The sequence below is a fragment of the Electrophorus electricus genome, chromosome 12 (assembly GCF_013358815.1).
Source record: "Electrophorus electricus isolate fEleEle1 chromosome 12, fEleEle1.pri, whole genome shotgun sequence".
In the NCBI taxonomy this organism is placed as follows: Eukaryota; Metazoa; Chordata; class Actinopteri; order Gymnotiformes; family Gymnotidae; genus Electrophorus; species Electrophorus electricus.
In genome coordinates, this window is record NC_049546.1 from 8469871 (window position 1) to 8484690 (window position 14820).

The 14820-nt window shown below is 41.4% G+C and overlaps 2 protein-coding genes across 4 annotated transcripts in view; one reads left to right on the top strand and one right to left on the bottom strand.

Moving 5' to 3' along the window:
- Positions 1-14820, bottom strand: part of immp2l (inner mitochondrial membrane peptidase subunit 2) — a 60349-nt gene that overhangs the window by 8903 nt on the left and 36626 nt on the right. Inside the window, exons 4-6 of one of the 3 annotated variants that reach the window (XM_027024559.2) lie at positions 4560-4625; positions 3027-3129; positions 811-1232 (exon numbers count right to left, since the gene is read on the bottom strand). In XM_027024559.2, coding sequence (XP_026880360.2) covers positions 1083-1232; positions 3027-3129; positions 4560-4625 — 319 coding nt within the window. In that variant the 3' untranslated portion in view covers positions 811-1082. Of the gene's footprint in view, positions 1-810; positions 1262-3026; positions 3130-4559; positions 4626-14820 lie in introns of those variants that run through there. The other 2 variants (XM_027024560.2, XM_027024561.2) reach the window with 2 other exon arrangements.
- On the top strand, positions 5992-14423 carry lrrn3a (leucine rich repeat neuronal 3a). Its single transcript, XM_027024552.2, has 2 exons — positions 5992-6348; positions 11418-14423. The coding sequence occupies exon 2, from the start codon at positions 11756-11758 to the stop codon at positions 13850-13852; it is 2097 nt and encodes a 698-aa protein (XP_026880353.1). The 5' UTR covers positions 5992-6348; positions 11418-11755; the 3' UTR covers positions 13853-14423.

Sequence of the window (14820 nt, forward strand, 5' to 3'; positions counted from 1 at the left end):
AATGGATGCATGACTACTGAAATCATACTTTGGCATTTGTGCAAGACAACATGTACGCAATGTGGAATGCTAAACTGTAAAAACACTGGCTTTCACCCTGCTGTGAAAAGTGAATGGAATCTAGGGTGTCTCTGAACCCTTTTAGGCTCAACATCTCCCTGGCTTGTGGCAGCCAAGTGCTTCTGACTACTTGCTGTTTCCATGTGTTTAAACTCTGAGCATGCCGATGGTGACTTAGCTTGGAAAGGTGTTGAGCTTATCGGAGGTTGGCTCCTAGCATACCGAGTCTGAACCACGAAGATAGAGTTCCCAAAGGAGACTGGCTTTAACTGTACAACTCTACCTAAATCCATAGTTGGACCTTTTAAGGACACGTCTGCAATAGGTGACAAGATCAATAGCAAACCTGACCACTGCTTCAATTCGATTGTTTAATGCACACCAACCTTCTAGTTTTTGTAGGTGTACATATATATGAAACCGAATTCATTCCAGCTGTGAGGTGGAAAAGCAGAAATCCATTTGATTGACTACATGTCCTTTGTTAAGCTGCATCAATATAAATTAGTTAAATGGTTGTTATTGTAATTGTTGTTATTGTTTTGGGAATTAGACTGAGTTAATTTGGTTATATCCCTGTCTTCAGTTAAGATGAAAAAGATGAGGTCCAGTGTGTGTTCTAAATTTGATAAATTAACCTGTCAGTCACACAATTAAGCTAATAAAACAATGAATCACTGGCCAGTAGCCAATAACAAAAAATCTTTTGACTATAAGCCAGAAAAAATAAGTTCTCACTTATCAGGGAAATTGACTGCATGCATGTCATTTATTCCTTTTAAAAAAGGGGACAGTTGAAACTCACTTCTAGACTGGAGGTATGGAAATCCTCCAAAGGTTCAAAGGCATTATTTTAGTGATCCAGATGTTGCCTTTCTACATTCCTCTTTAAAATCCACAATAAAAACATGTGCACAAGTGACAACCTAATAAGTAACAAAAGTTATGAACACCAATTTAGCCTGCTAGTTTTTCTGTAGTCCAGAAAGGTTCTGAATGCGGCTGTGTGGTGATCTGAAAGGTTACGGCTGGTCACTGTCAACATCATCTTCTGATCCTCCCCAGTTGAGCAGAGGCCTGCGGTTGGCAGGGACAAATGGCCTGATTTTCTGCCACCGGTTTGGGGGCCAGATGATGTGGGATGCCCTGCCATGGATGAGTCCAAGGGACACCTGAGGAGAGACCTTCCTGTTTAATGGCCCTATGAGATAGAGACCATAAAATATACAATAATGAAATTAATTAAAAAAAAAAACAAACAAACAAACAAACAAACTCTTGATCCATGAATTATGACAATCCATAATCGCAAGACAGACCAAAAAAAAAAAAAAGAAAAAGAAACCCAATATAGATTTTTTAAAGCATATGCCATTTTTCATTTTCAAGTTTTAACACTTTCAAGTTTTTGACACTTTTAGGCTTTAACATTTCCTTCTGGCACATTCAATACAAAGTTATCAATCTCTCAGCTGAAAGCAAATGAAAGGCCCGTGTTGGTGGGTGGCTGCCCGTCCCGGAGGGCAGGGAACACTTTCCCAGTCTACCGTCTCCTCCAATAGTTCCCCTCAAAGGCTTTTTGCAAATACCTGTCTGGGATGGAGAGGATCAGAGGGGAGCTAATACCAGGGGCTGAGCACAGCACCCAGGGACAGGCGAGTGGTCTCGCCTAAGCCTGGGATTCTGGTGAGGAGCTGGGGGTGGGCAGTGGTGTCAGAGCTAAGCCCACAGTACAGCCCTGCTAAATGCTTTATAGGGAGTCACAGTAAGTCATGACTAGGCTTTGGCTGACGTCAAGTCGCTAGACAGAGCCTCAGCCAGACAACCTTTATGCAATCAAAAGGCTCAATGCTTATGCACATGAGAGAATTGCTTCCTTGCAGGAGATTTGGAGCTGGAGCCCACAAGCCTTCTGGGATATATAATGTTGGAAATGCTCTTGTCTTTTGAGAAGGCCAAGTGAGTTCCAACTGAAAAAGCACAAACTGAAGCCTTGGACTTACTTGGGTCTCAGAACAGTATCCAATAACACCAGATACCAATGATTTCACAAAAGCAGTATTGTACAACACAATAGGTCTTTAAAGGTTTAATTATAAATATGCTTGTTTCATTTATACACTATGTATTGAGGAAAAAAAGAAACAACTTCCCCCTTTCTCACCGATAAACAAACAAACAAACAAACCGGAAACATCTATTATGAGCATGAGCATGAGCTGATGCTGTGGTTTTGCAAACTCTCCTTATGCATTGCTGTATGCTGTAGCAAGCGGTCCTGGATGAGGACATGGAACAGACACCCTAGAAGTTGACTATAGTGAGAAACTTACTCATTTGCCTCCAGTCAGGAACCATCATTTAAAAAAAAAAAAAAAGTGCCAGAGGACAAACAGCGCAATCTCGCCAAGAGCCTGAGGCGACAGCGTGGTTAACGACTCAACCAAGGCCTCGGTGAGAAAAAGAATTTAGGCAGCTTGTCTTTCAAAGCCATTTCGCTGGTCATAACCCAAAAGATGTCCTTCAATACAAGCAGCTGAATATCAAAAAAGGTTTTCTGGAGAAACACTTCTGACAGATAAAAGAACTGCTGCCACCCCACTTCAGTATACAGAATTAAAACAGAGAAAAATGAAGAATAAAGCAGTGTTCCCTTCTTTAATGCATTTAAAGGACTCTAAAGCAAAGAGCCAATTCCAAAGAGTCGCCTAGCCCCATGGTCTCTGCACCACCATAGGAGGGCAGCTAAGCTCAGCAAGGCTGTACACAAATGCTCTAGGAAGCTACAATCTTCCTCTGTATTTATCAATAGGCAATGAAGTGCATCTTATCATCTGCTGTCTGAAGATGCATTTCTGTGTTAACACAAAGGAAATAATTATGCTTGCAAAATTCTAAGTGCAGTTCATTCTTTTGTCAACTAAAAATGAATACACCTCTTTGTGTGAGACACATGACTCATTTACCGGTCCAAAAGTATTGCTGTCAAAGCTGTGTCCATAATGATCTCCCTCAATCCATAGATGCCCATCTGGAACTCTTACATAACGGTTTTTATAGCCCAGAGTCCTGACAACAGACAAAAGAGTTGGAGTTAAATGCAGTTCTTTTAGCCTCCCAAGTACTGGCATTAGTCAAACGTACACAATACACTGAAATGGATGAATGTACATGTAGCTTTACACGTTACAGGTCGAACATGACATAGGTCCAAGTGCAATATACTTCTGTTTCATCCGCAACTTAAATTTTACATCAATGATCAACTTCTATGAACCAAGGGTGATCTGTTTTCCTTTGGCATATTTGAGACATGCTGATGTCTCATATCGGTCTCATAAATGTAATGGTTCTCTGGGACTGGAGCAGGACGAGGAGAAGAAAGGCCCGGTTTAGCCACGCTACTCACATACCCAGGACTTGTATATTCACCCGACTCACATGTTCACAAAAGACTCACGTATTAACAAGGACTCACACATTCAAAAAGGACTCACAAAAATCACAAAAGACACACATATTCAAAAACAACAAAAGAGCCATGATTTTTAAAATTCTATGTAAAAACTTTGTGTCTGAAGTAACAGTCAAACACTGAACATTTAGATCCTCAATTGTGGTCACTCAGAAACTACCAATGTCTAATTATTGCTCAATATGCCAAATTAATATACTTTATGTATGGAGTTCCTGAGATATGAAGTCATTATGTTCAAAACAAGTTCATCCTATTCTGTCATTGTTGACAAGCAACTAATTTATAACCCTTAAAACACGCTTTGTAATTATCATGTAAAATGTGTAATGAGTTTATAAAAATGTGTAGTAAGTTTACGAAATGGTTAACATGGTAAAAAAAAGCCCCTCATTATTATTGTTATTGTGACCTAAAATAAAGCATTACGCAACACTGCGTGTAGTGTGTACTGACAGCACAGCCAATACTAAATGACCCTCCTTCCAACTGATGGGGTCTAAGGAGTCATTAAACTACTCCTTTCAGCTCTCACAGAACCTGCCCCCGCCCACACTAAAGACCATTTCATAAAAACCCGCCTATGTATCTTCTAATCATTGTGACGTTAATCAACTTCATAGACCCATCAGGGCTGCCATTTTAGCCGCTAATCGAACAATCACCTTGAGCTGTGACACAGATGAATGCGGCAAGTTTAATGAGAGGTGCGACCATTAATCCACGTTCACTGAGCTTGAGGTTCAGGATGAATGTGTCGGGACTGGGCTATTACATGTGATCACAGCTTTTATGTAGTTTGCTCTCCGAAGTGTCTGACATAATACCAAAGACATAAAATGCAGTAAAAATATGAGAGCCATTTACCAATGCATGTTCGGGATATAACTGGAAATTGCACTATGCGTGTGTGCTAAAATTCTCTAACCTAGACAGGTCACATGTGACACACAACACCACAAACAGGGCAAATGTGAGTACATTACATTTCGGAATAATGAATATATTAATAAACTCAACTTACTTGATAAAGTCTCCCTCAAGGGCAATTACTCGCTTAATGATCTTTTGTTTTGGGTTCTTGGGGGACCTGCAAAAAAAAAAAAAAAAAAAAAAAAAAAAAAAAAAAACTGGTCTTAGAGGAATACATTACTTCCACAATAACAATTAGGAAAAATTAAGTATCCGCGTTCAGCAGTTTGATAAAACACCTGTGCTAAATGAGGTCTTAACACAAGGAAAGCTTTTGATTTCAAAGAACTTCAAAGAAAACCTCTTATAATGTTTTCTCCCTAAATCCCTTTTAGATATATTATTCGATCATTTAGCTGACCTTAATAGCTACCAATAAATGCAAGTGGAAAAATACCATTGGAATACAAGTCACTGATCCTAATGGCAAACTACTCACTCAGACAGCAGGCTTTTTCCTGATATACTCTCTAATGCTCCACTCTTCTAGCATCATGTCAGAATCTGCCCATCATTTCGGGGTAAACAGCTGAACAACATGGTCCTTCAGGGACTCAAGAAACCTCTTAGAAATGAACAAAAAGTATATAACCCCTTTGAAAGGAGAAATCGGCAAACGAGGAAGGACGGTAAATGCTAGAGCAGCACCGTGACTGCTGCTAGCTTGAACTAAGCTTCAACCTATGCAAAGACTAATGTAATTCTATATTGTTACAGTGGATAATCCATCATTGTGTCCTTATTTATTTACAAAGTCACACAAGGCTAAAGGCTCTCAGCAAGACCATGACTGCTACCCGTCATTGACAGCCCTCCATTTTGCCAAGGTTTCAAATAGGAAGCAGGGAGAGTGCATTTCAATTCATCCAGCAGGATTAAACTGTAAAAGATCAGAAGCTCAGGAATCTGGTGTGTGGGGCTTAGAAAACAAAACTGAAACACTACTACTAGTAATAACCATTAATTTTAATAGATGTTTCGGAATCACGTTGGGCTTCCCCCCCCAACCAAAGTTGTATTACAGAGCTTTCAAGTACAAAGCATAGAGGTTAGGTAAAATACATGATATGAAAATATATGATAAACTGTTTGTGGACTATAAGAGTGTGTGATGGAGAAATGGTAGAATTTAGCATTTGGTTCAGGGCCTGCCTCAGGCAAAATGGCACCTTAGGAAAAGCGTCCTTAACAGGGTCACCAGCTCACTGCAGCCTCAGCAGTGCACCGCATGAAGCAAAGCTTCGTCACACTAAGGAAGACACTGAGAAAGTGAGAGAGATCAGGGGGTGAAAGATAAAGAGAGCAAAAAAAAAAAAAAAAAGCACAAGGGGGGGGGGGAGAATGAGAGAGAGAAACAAGAGCTACACTGCGTGCTTCTTTCCCCACAACTTAGTCCTCTCAGAGAGCTCTGCCGTGATTGACAGCTTTGCTCATCCAACCAGCTTAGAGAGAATGCTTGGAAGATGGGTGGTGATTTGTCAGTCCTTGGGGAGGCTGGTTTACATGTGTGCGAGTGTGTTGTCAGAAGCGGAACACACACACAGTGGCGTTTGAGTAGCGGTTGGAACGCACACTCCAGCTACACTCTCTGCCACAGTGTTTTCAGTCAGAGCGAGCGAGCGAGAGTGAGAGAGAGAGAGAGAGAGAGAGAGGGAAGCGTTGGCACACTCGCAGCAAATCCCGGTGCTGTGTGTCAGAGGCGGGCTGGCGGATCTACCTCATGCTTTATCTCCCTCAGCACTGATCACAGGGGTACCGCCGCTGAGCTGAGCTGTGATTGCTGACCACGGCGAAGGGTGGAATACATCTCCCGCCGCAGACTCGGAGGCTCACTCTCTATGGTAAGCTCTTCTCTACTCATATGAGTCATGGCTTTCGTGTGTGATGAGGGGGTTCAAGCAGCATTGCAATGCGGAGGTGAGGCTTCGGAGCCATACAGCAACCAAAAAAAAAAAGGCACATTATTTTTAGGACCTGTGTGAGTAGCCTGGTTCTCCTTTGGTCTTCAGGGTGAGCTTTTTTCCTATCTAGCCTTAGTTTGGCTTGTGGATGTGGTTTGAAGCGATGACATAATGACTAGCAGTCAGATGCACTCCACAGGTATGAAGGAGAACGATGACTGCTGGGAATGATATAGGATTCTGGGGAAACAGAACTGACTTTCAGCTCAAAGTCAGTGTGGAAGACATGTGAAATTCCCCTAAGCTAAAGGACTATTAGATAGTTTTGATTTTAGAATGAAGATCTATGGAAGTCAAGTCAACAGTCATGGAACATTATTCTGTTCTATAGAACACATAAATAGAAAGTAAATAAAATGCAACATATTTATGAATAGAGCAATACAAGGATTCATTCTAGTGAATTGAGTCATGGCTTTGATTTTGATCCTTTGATTTTCACTATTTTTTCAAACTGTAACTGAATGATAAATTGTTATATTAAACTACATTTGACTTGTACCTCCTTCGCTCTGTTTTAAGACCTGGGCATTATACTGCAGTTGTGAAAGGTTTTCATTTGGAGTTTGAGTTCCTCTTTCTGACTTTAGCACACACAGCCACACACCCTAAGACACAGCTTTAGCAGTGCAGGCTGCCTCTCTGAAGTGCACACCAGTCTCCCCCTGATGCCTACGGCAACCGTGCTGCTCCGGCAAACGGAACGCGCCTCGCGTTTGCCCGCCGAGCAGCTCCTCCCCCTTCTCCCCTTTTCTCTGGCCAGCCAGCAACACTGACTCACATTTGGACAGAACCACAGAACCCTGTGTTGCTCAGTTCTGTGTGGAGCTCAGGGCACGGCGTTGCCACGCTGAGCTTCTTCCATCGGTCTCACTTCAGGCTGGCAATCTTCAGAAGGTTCAGTGAAAATGTAAACGTCAGAAAATTGTTTAGTGTATGTCGTCGTTTTTTGGGTTGTTTTTTTTTTTTGCCCTGGATATGCAGGGCTACGAGCAGCTGTGTTTAAGTCAGGATACGGTGTGTCTGGCTTAAATGTACATCATGTAGCATTTTGGTATGCCATTAAACATCTTCAATGGAAGCAGTCCTAAAAAGCTGCCTAAGTACGTTACCCGTCCAGAGTCTACAGATTAGACAGAGGCTGCAGCAGCTCAGCGGCAGCTCAAACAGAGAGACAGAAAAAGGTCAGCTTGTGTAATCAACTCTGGAAGCAAAAGTCACCTGCATGCTCGTTCACACAGCACATTAATAGCCTAAAATCTACAAAACATAGAGGAGTGACCGCAAGAGACTGAAGGCGCTGGGGTAGTTTGGGAGAGATGGAGGGCGTGAGAGAGAGATGGAGGGCGTGAGAGAGAGAGAGAGAGAGAGAGAGAGGTGGACAGGACTTTCTTTTGAAATATGATCCTATTCATATTCAAACACAGAAAGGACAGAAGAGGTTTAATGTGGTGTTGCAAGTGATAAAAGGCCATAGAAGACAGGACACGTGAAAACCATAGGAAGGACCGCAGATGATATACAAGCCTAAAATGAAGATTAATAATAGTATGCAGAAAAAGTTTAAACATCCTCAGGGATCCCGTCAGCCATAGTCAAGCATAATTAATAGCGATTGTGCTACATATTTGCTAGCTGAGCAGAACAGAGGAGCCGAGAGCAGAGCCACTTTATTTGTACCTTTATCAGCACTGTCTCTTTGCTAATTCTGGGCTACTTTAAATCTAAGCTCTATAAAAACAACCCCTCAGAAATCCTACCACACTCAACAACACAATGGCAGTGTTTGTAAAATGCTATACTATCAGGATAGAACAGTGAAGAAACATGTGCTTTTGTATGGAGCACTGTAGTAAATAATACTTGCTAAAAAGTTATGGTGATACCGAACATTGCTGAAAAGTCTCAGAAACGCACACTTATTTACCTTAGCTTGTTAATTGGTGGGTGGGGGGGGGGGTTCATTTGGGTTAGAGTTACTGCAGTGCTAATGGATTACTGTAGTGTTGGTGATGAAGAATGTTTTGAGTCAAACAATAGGCTTGCACGTACTGCTAGTATCCCACATGAGGTCATTACCATGAAATGAAATAGTATTTAATTCCTATCTCTGCAAACACTTCTTTCATTAACAGTGCCTTAGTGGCAGGCATCATCATTCTAGGTGCAAAGAACTTCAGGCTGAATGGGGTTGAGTTTAATAGCAAATCTCCACACAGGCTCTCTTCTGGGCTGGCAGGTCCTTCAGTGCTATGGCCCATAAACTGTGGAACTGCCTGACCCAATATTTACGTGACTGCTCAGCCATTTCTTCATTTAAAACTGTACTAAAAACCTGCCTCTACACCCTGCACTATTCTGTCACTATCTCATAGATTTGTAGTTTTGTTGCCTGTTCATTTGTGCTTAAATGCATGCTCATGCTTTACTTTGTTTTGTTGAACTGTACAGCAACCCTGAGCTCTTGAAAGACATTATCATCATCATCATCATCAAATTCCTTTTTATATAATGCTCAAACTACATTTGTAGTTTTTTAAAACATTTTTATTTGCTGTGAGTTTCCTTCAGGTTCTTCCATACTAAACATTAGAACAGTTGTTTAACAGCTTAAAGGGGTAGATCAAATTTTGTTGATTGATAGGGAAGACCTAGACCTACCATTTCAGTCATGTACCAGTTACTTCACCAATACAAGCAGGAATTCTTGATGTAGCATGCATTTTCCTCACTTAGCCCCAATTTACTTTACATTTTTCAAAAAACAGAAAGACCGGGAACTTGAGCTGTGGTATAAATGTCTTTGTAATGTCAGTGTCGCCTTCATTTCTCCTCGCACACATCCTCACTATTGCGAAGCAATTTCTCACTCCAGGCTTCTGAATAAAACTGAGCAAAGCAGAGCCATTTTATGTGCAGTTGAATTAAGGTGCTCAGAGAAAAGTGGAGGCCTGGGATTCTGATAAGTGCTTCTCTCTATAACTGCAATTTTGACATACTGCTGTATATCAGAGGCCATAAATGTCTACGAAACAAAAGATGTTGTTGCTTTGTAAATGGGGGATGGACTTAATAGTTCCATGTAGAAACAGCCCAGGCATTACTAACATTGCTCTACAGACTGTCACAAATCATCACTGGAGTTCCAAAATGTATTAATGTATAATTGTTATATATTGTATAGTGCATCATAAACGGGAGTCTTATTAACATACTGCACAGATGCACAGTATAGATACAAAAAAAAAGACCAAAAAAAAAGACCAAAAAAAAAAAAAAAAAAAAAAAAAAACAAACAAAAAAACCCCAAAAAAAGTTATCCAAAGAAGTCTTAACTACTCAGAAACATGTACAGCATGCACTGTAGGTTTACAGAGCATTTCCACCCACTCAGGTCTCATCCCCACTAAATCAAGTAAGCGCAACATTACACAGAAAGCAGGGAAAGCTCGCAGTATTCACAGGTAGGAAACACAGGAACTAATTTGATTATTGTTTGTGAGCCTTGGTGGAGCTCAGGGTTTGAACAGAAGAGAAATGCATACACTGGGTGTGACGGTGCACATCACAAGGCTTTGGCACTCACGTTTAATCATTGGTACTCTAGCCTCGACAACAAAGAGAAGGCACCTGTGCAAGGCACTCACAGTACACACTTGTAAATATGTTCAAATATTACATGCCGCCATTACTTCTTCAATGACCCGTAGCACTCCATGATCACATTCAAGTCAGAACGTTCCTGGGCCGTGGTCTTAGTGTGGATTAAACCAGGTCTCTGCTTTAAACAGATGGCCATGCAGAAAAAAAGGGGAATAAATAAATAAAGAAATAGATAGATAGGCAAGCAAGCCTTGTTCCCACCTGCCCATGTTGACTCACTGCCATAAGCAGCCTAATGTATGCCTACTGTCATAGGGAGGAGGGGGCACGACAAAGATGCTCCTGCAGTACTACAGACAGCTTCATCTCACGATGGCATGGAGCACCAAGGCTTCTGCTCTCAAGGTTACAAATTAATCAGAATATCAACACATGGCAGCAACACAGGCTAAGCTACAGTATACGGTTACCTGGAAGAGCTCTCTTCCAGTTCCTTCTGCATAATGTAACTGCAGCAAGCACTAGGGGCCTTACTGAGGACCCTGTTTATGTTCTGAAATAGGATATGGGTGACAGTCTGAAAATTAGTCCACGCGACGCGTTTTCATATTCAGCAATTTGAAAAGGTGTCTATATTTTCACTATTATGCTTCCGCAGGCTGCTTTCATACAGCAATATGTAAAGCAACATAACAGAAAAAAGTCTAAATTTAAAGCGTGATTCTTTTCCCCCTCAGAGTGGGGTGAGCCTGCCATGCCCAACCGCAGGTGTCACAGTAGATACAGTGACTGTTATTATGACCAATGATGTGAAATAATTGCCTCTCGGTTTATTCAGCTGGTTTTAATGACTATAGGTTTCAATTATATAAACAATTCTGCCTTCAGTAGACTATAAATGCTTACAGTTATTAAATAAACTAAATTCTGACATTTGACATAACTTTGCAAGTGTATAATAATGATGAAAAATGCCAAATAAATAGTTCAGTCAAGCAGGGTAAAATTTATACATTTTGATAAATAATCTACAGTATACTGTACCAATGTACAGCAAGACCTAAATATACTGAGTATGAAAATACTTCCACACACCCCATTGAGCTAAGCTTCAAACACAACAGATGCCCTGGTTATTTTAGTTTATCACAAGAAGTGTCTTTGATGGGGTAATGTACGACGTCAAAGCCATCATAGTTTATTTTCTGATAGTAAGTGGAAAAAAGCAATAAAAATCTCACTTGGCATCAATATTTTTCAATATTCTTAAATGCCAATACTGCTCAGCGTTCCCCATAATGTAACATTGTATTCATTACATTTCTCCTGTCTCCCATTTTCTGCAGATGGAAATTGATGTGTGTGACTGATTGGGGATAATAACGATGGCAGACAGAGTGATGCATCCCCTTCAGAAACTCAAACCGCCTACCATTTCCACTCCCTAAAGGATACACTGACCTTCACATGTGCAACCAGCTTGACAACCTCACCCCAGGTAAACTGAAAGGTTGCTCCTTACTGCCAAGGACAACACGAAAAGATACCGATGCTTCAGGGACTTGGTGTCAGCAGAAAAAAAGCTTGTTGTCACTGTAACAAATGACACTGTACTTGTAAAGTTAACAGCATTAACCCTACACTCCATAAGGACTATTTAGTTGCTGAGGGGAAGAAGTCCAAGATGAAAGATCCACTGTTTGTGGTTTATTTGTTAGCAGGACTTGTATTGACCGGCTCTGTTCAATCGCCTGAGTGGTCCGTGACATGCCTCAGGCTGTGCAAATGTGGAATTCGACCCTGGTTCTCACCTTCATCTAATTACATGGAGGTCCAAACTGTGGACTGTAATGATTTAGGACTTCAGTCTCTTCCTGAAAAGCTACCTGCAGATACACAGGTGCTACTGTTGCAGAGCAACAACATTGCCAAGATTGATAAACCATTAAACGACTTGGCTAACTTAACTGAAGTGGACCTATCTCAGAACAACATATCTTCTCTTAGAGATATATATCTAGGTCATCTTGCTCAGCTGTTGTCCTTGCACCTGGAGGAAAACCGGATTAGCAGTCTTCATGACAACTGCCTTGCACACTTACCAAACCTTCAGGAGCTCTATGTCAACCATAACCTACTCTCTCAGATCAGTCCTGGGGCTTTTCAAGGACTCGATAACCTTTTGAGGCTTCATCTCAACTCAAACCAACTCAGGCTGATCAGAAAAGAGTGGTTCCATCCTCTTAGCCAACTGGAAATATTGATGATGGGGGAAAATCCAATTGCCCAAATAGCAGATATGAATTTTGAGCACCTTTCCAATCTCCGTAGTCTTGTACTAGCTAGAATGAACCTTGGTGAAATTCCTGATAATGCTCTGCTTGGCCTCTATAAATTGGAAAGTATCTCATTTTATGACAACAAATTTACAAAGGTACCCCAAATGGCCCTCAGAAATGTCCACACCCTCAAGTTTCTAGATCTCAATAAGAATCCCATTGAGCGAATCCGTCGAGGTGACTTTGTGGACATGATCCATATGAAAGAGTTAGGCATCAACAGCATGCCAGAGCTGGTTTCGATTGATGGTTTTGCTGTCGCCAACCTTCCTGAGCTAACAAAGATTGAGGCAACTAACAACCCCAGACTATCCTACATCCACCCTAATGCTTTCCATAAGCTGCCTAGGCTTGAAACATTGATGCTGAACAATAATGCCCTCAGTGCACTTCATCAAGTCACAATAGAGTCCTTGCCCAGCCTCCAGGAGGTAAGCTTGCACTCCAACCCAATCTACTGCGACTGTGTAGTCCGTTGGATCAACATGAACAAGACCAAGATCCGCTTCATGGAGTCTGATGCTCTCTTGTGCATGGGACCACCAGAGTTTGAAGGTCGACAAGTCAGACATGTGCACTTCCGTGAAATGGTAGACACATGTCTCCCAGTTATCGCTCCAGAAAGCCTTCCAGAACTTGTCAGTGTGGGTAGTGGGCAAACAGTGTCCTTCCACTGCAGGGCGTTTGCAGAGCCAGATTCAGAAATTTACTGGATCAACCCTTCAGGAGAAAAAATCCTTCCAAGAATGGCGTCAAGCAAGTATTTCATGCATCCTGAAGGAACACTTGACATATATGGCATTTCAGAGAATGAGGCAGGCCAGTACACCTGCATTGTGCACAATCTTATAGGGGCAGACATGAGATCTGTTTCAGTGGTAGTAAATGGGTTCTTTCCAGAAGCTTTAAACGGATCTTTACATGTACAAACTGAAGTGATATCGTCACATTCAGTAAAGATTTCTTGGGTACCTCCTAAGAGCAGCTTTGTGTCAAACATCAAGTGGTCAAATATCAAATCTGTCTCAAATTACCCTTCCTTACAGTTCACGGCACGTGTGCCTTCAGATGTAAAAATTTTCAATCTCACACACTTACACCCACTGACACAGTATGAGGTATGTGTAGAAATTACAGATTTGCAAAAGGGGCATTTAAGAAATTGTATAAATGTCAGTACAACAGAGCAAGCTACTTCAGTGGGGAAATCTGACAGGAGAGAAGTGGTGGTGATCAACGCCATTGGTCTGCTTTTAATTGCATCTGCTGTGGCCTGTTTGCTCACCTACATATCTCTGAGGAGTGATCGTCTCTACAGAAAGTTAGGTGATGAAACAGCAGGGACAGCACTGCGTCCGAGCCCCTGTACCCTTGCCCAGCTCCTTCAAATCTGCAGGCCTGAAGAGAATGCCACATCAATAGACTTCAAAACAACCATCTAAAACTCTTCTAGGAAAATTATGAGATGGGATGAAATGGACACAAGAATGTGTGACTGACTATCCGAGTAACACTGCTAGATCACTGCAGAATGGATTCAGAGGCATTCAGGTGTAGTTCCAGAACATTCGATGACACTGATGTCTCCACTCAAAACCTCCTTTAGTGTAAATGTCACACGTGGGAATCAACATGGCCCAGATTGGGCTGCCTGGAGAGAGCGGTTTCTTCAGGCAGATTCAAGGCACAGAACATAAAAGGCTGCACCAGATGCCTGACTGTTCACGTATAATGCAAAGCCATAGTGGCTTTTGTTTCTATTGTGGGCTTGTAGCAATACTATTTGTTCTGTTTCAGTGGGAAAGTAAACTAAGTAAACTTTACGATGGACTATGTTCATAGAGTAGACCACAAAATTCTACAGAACATGATGTACAACACTTTGTGACAAAAAATACATTTATACCGAAAACCACAAACTGGTGTTCTTATTAAAAGGTGTCTGACATCGTAAACAGCATAAACATCTTGCTGCTACCTAAACTTGTGCAAAAAATAAACTTGTTAATCTCAGCAAGGCGATGAACTTTTTTTTTAAGGCACTGGGACATCAGAGTTGACCTGGTCTCCTTTTAAACACAAATCACAGACTCCATGCTTGCTTTAAAAAGTCAGCTTCACAAACATTTACCCATCACCATCTGAACATCAAATAATAAACAGCTTTGTGTGTACAAACACAATTACAGTGCCTGCCCTTGAATGCAGTTTTAACCCCAGTCCCATTGTTGTGTTATTCACTGGCATGTCTAGCTGATGACTGGGGTTGTACAATGGCAGAGGGTTGGGGGTGGAGGGGAAGGCGTGGGGAGGGTATCACAAAACTGATTGATTTTAAATTGCATTATATTCTTTTTCATTAAAAATCCAATATGGATTCCCAAACTATGAACTCCCACAGGTGATGAAT

What these genes read in the sequence shown, in the direction of transcription:
- lrrn3a (XM_027024552.2), top strand. Translation starts at nt 11,756, where the DNA reads ATGAAAGATCCACTGTTTGTGGTTTATTTGTTAGCAGGACTTGTATTG.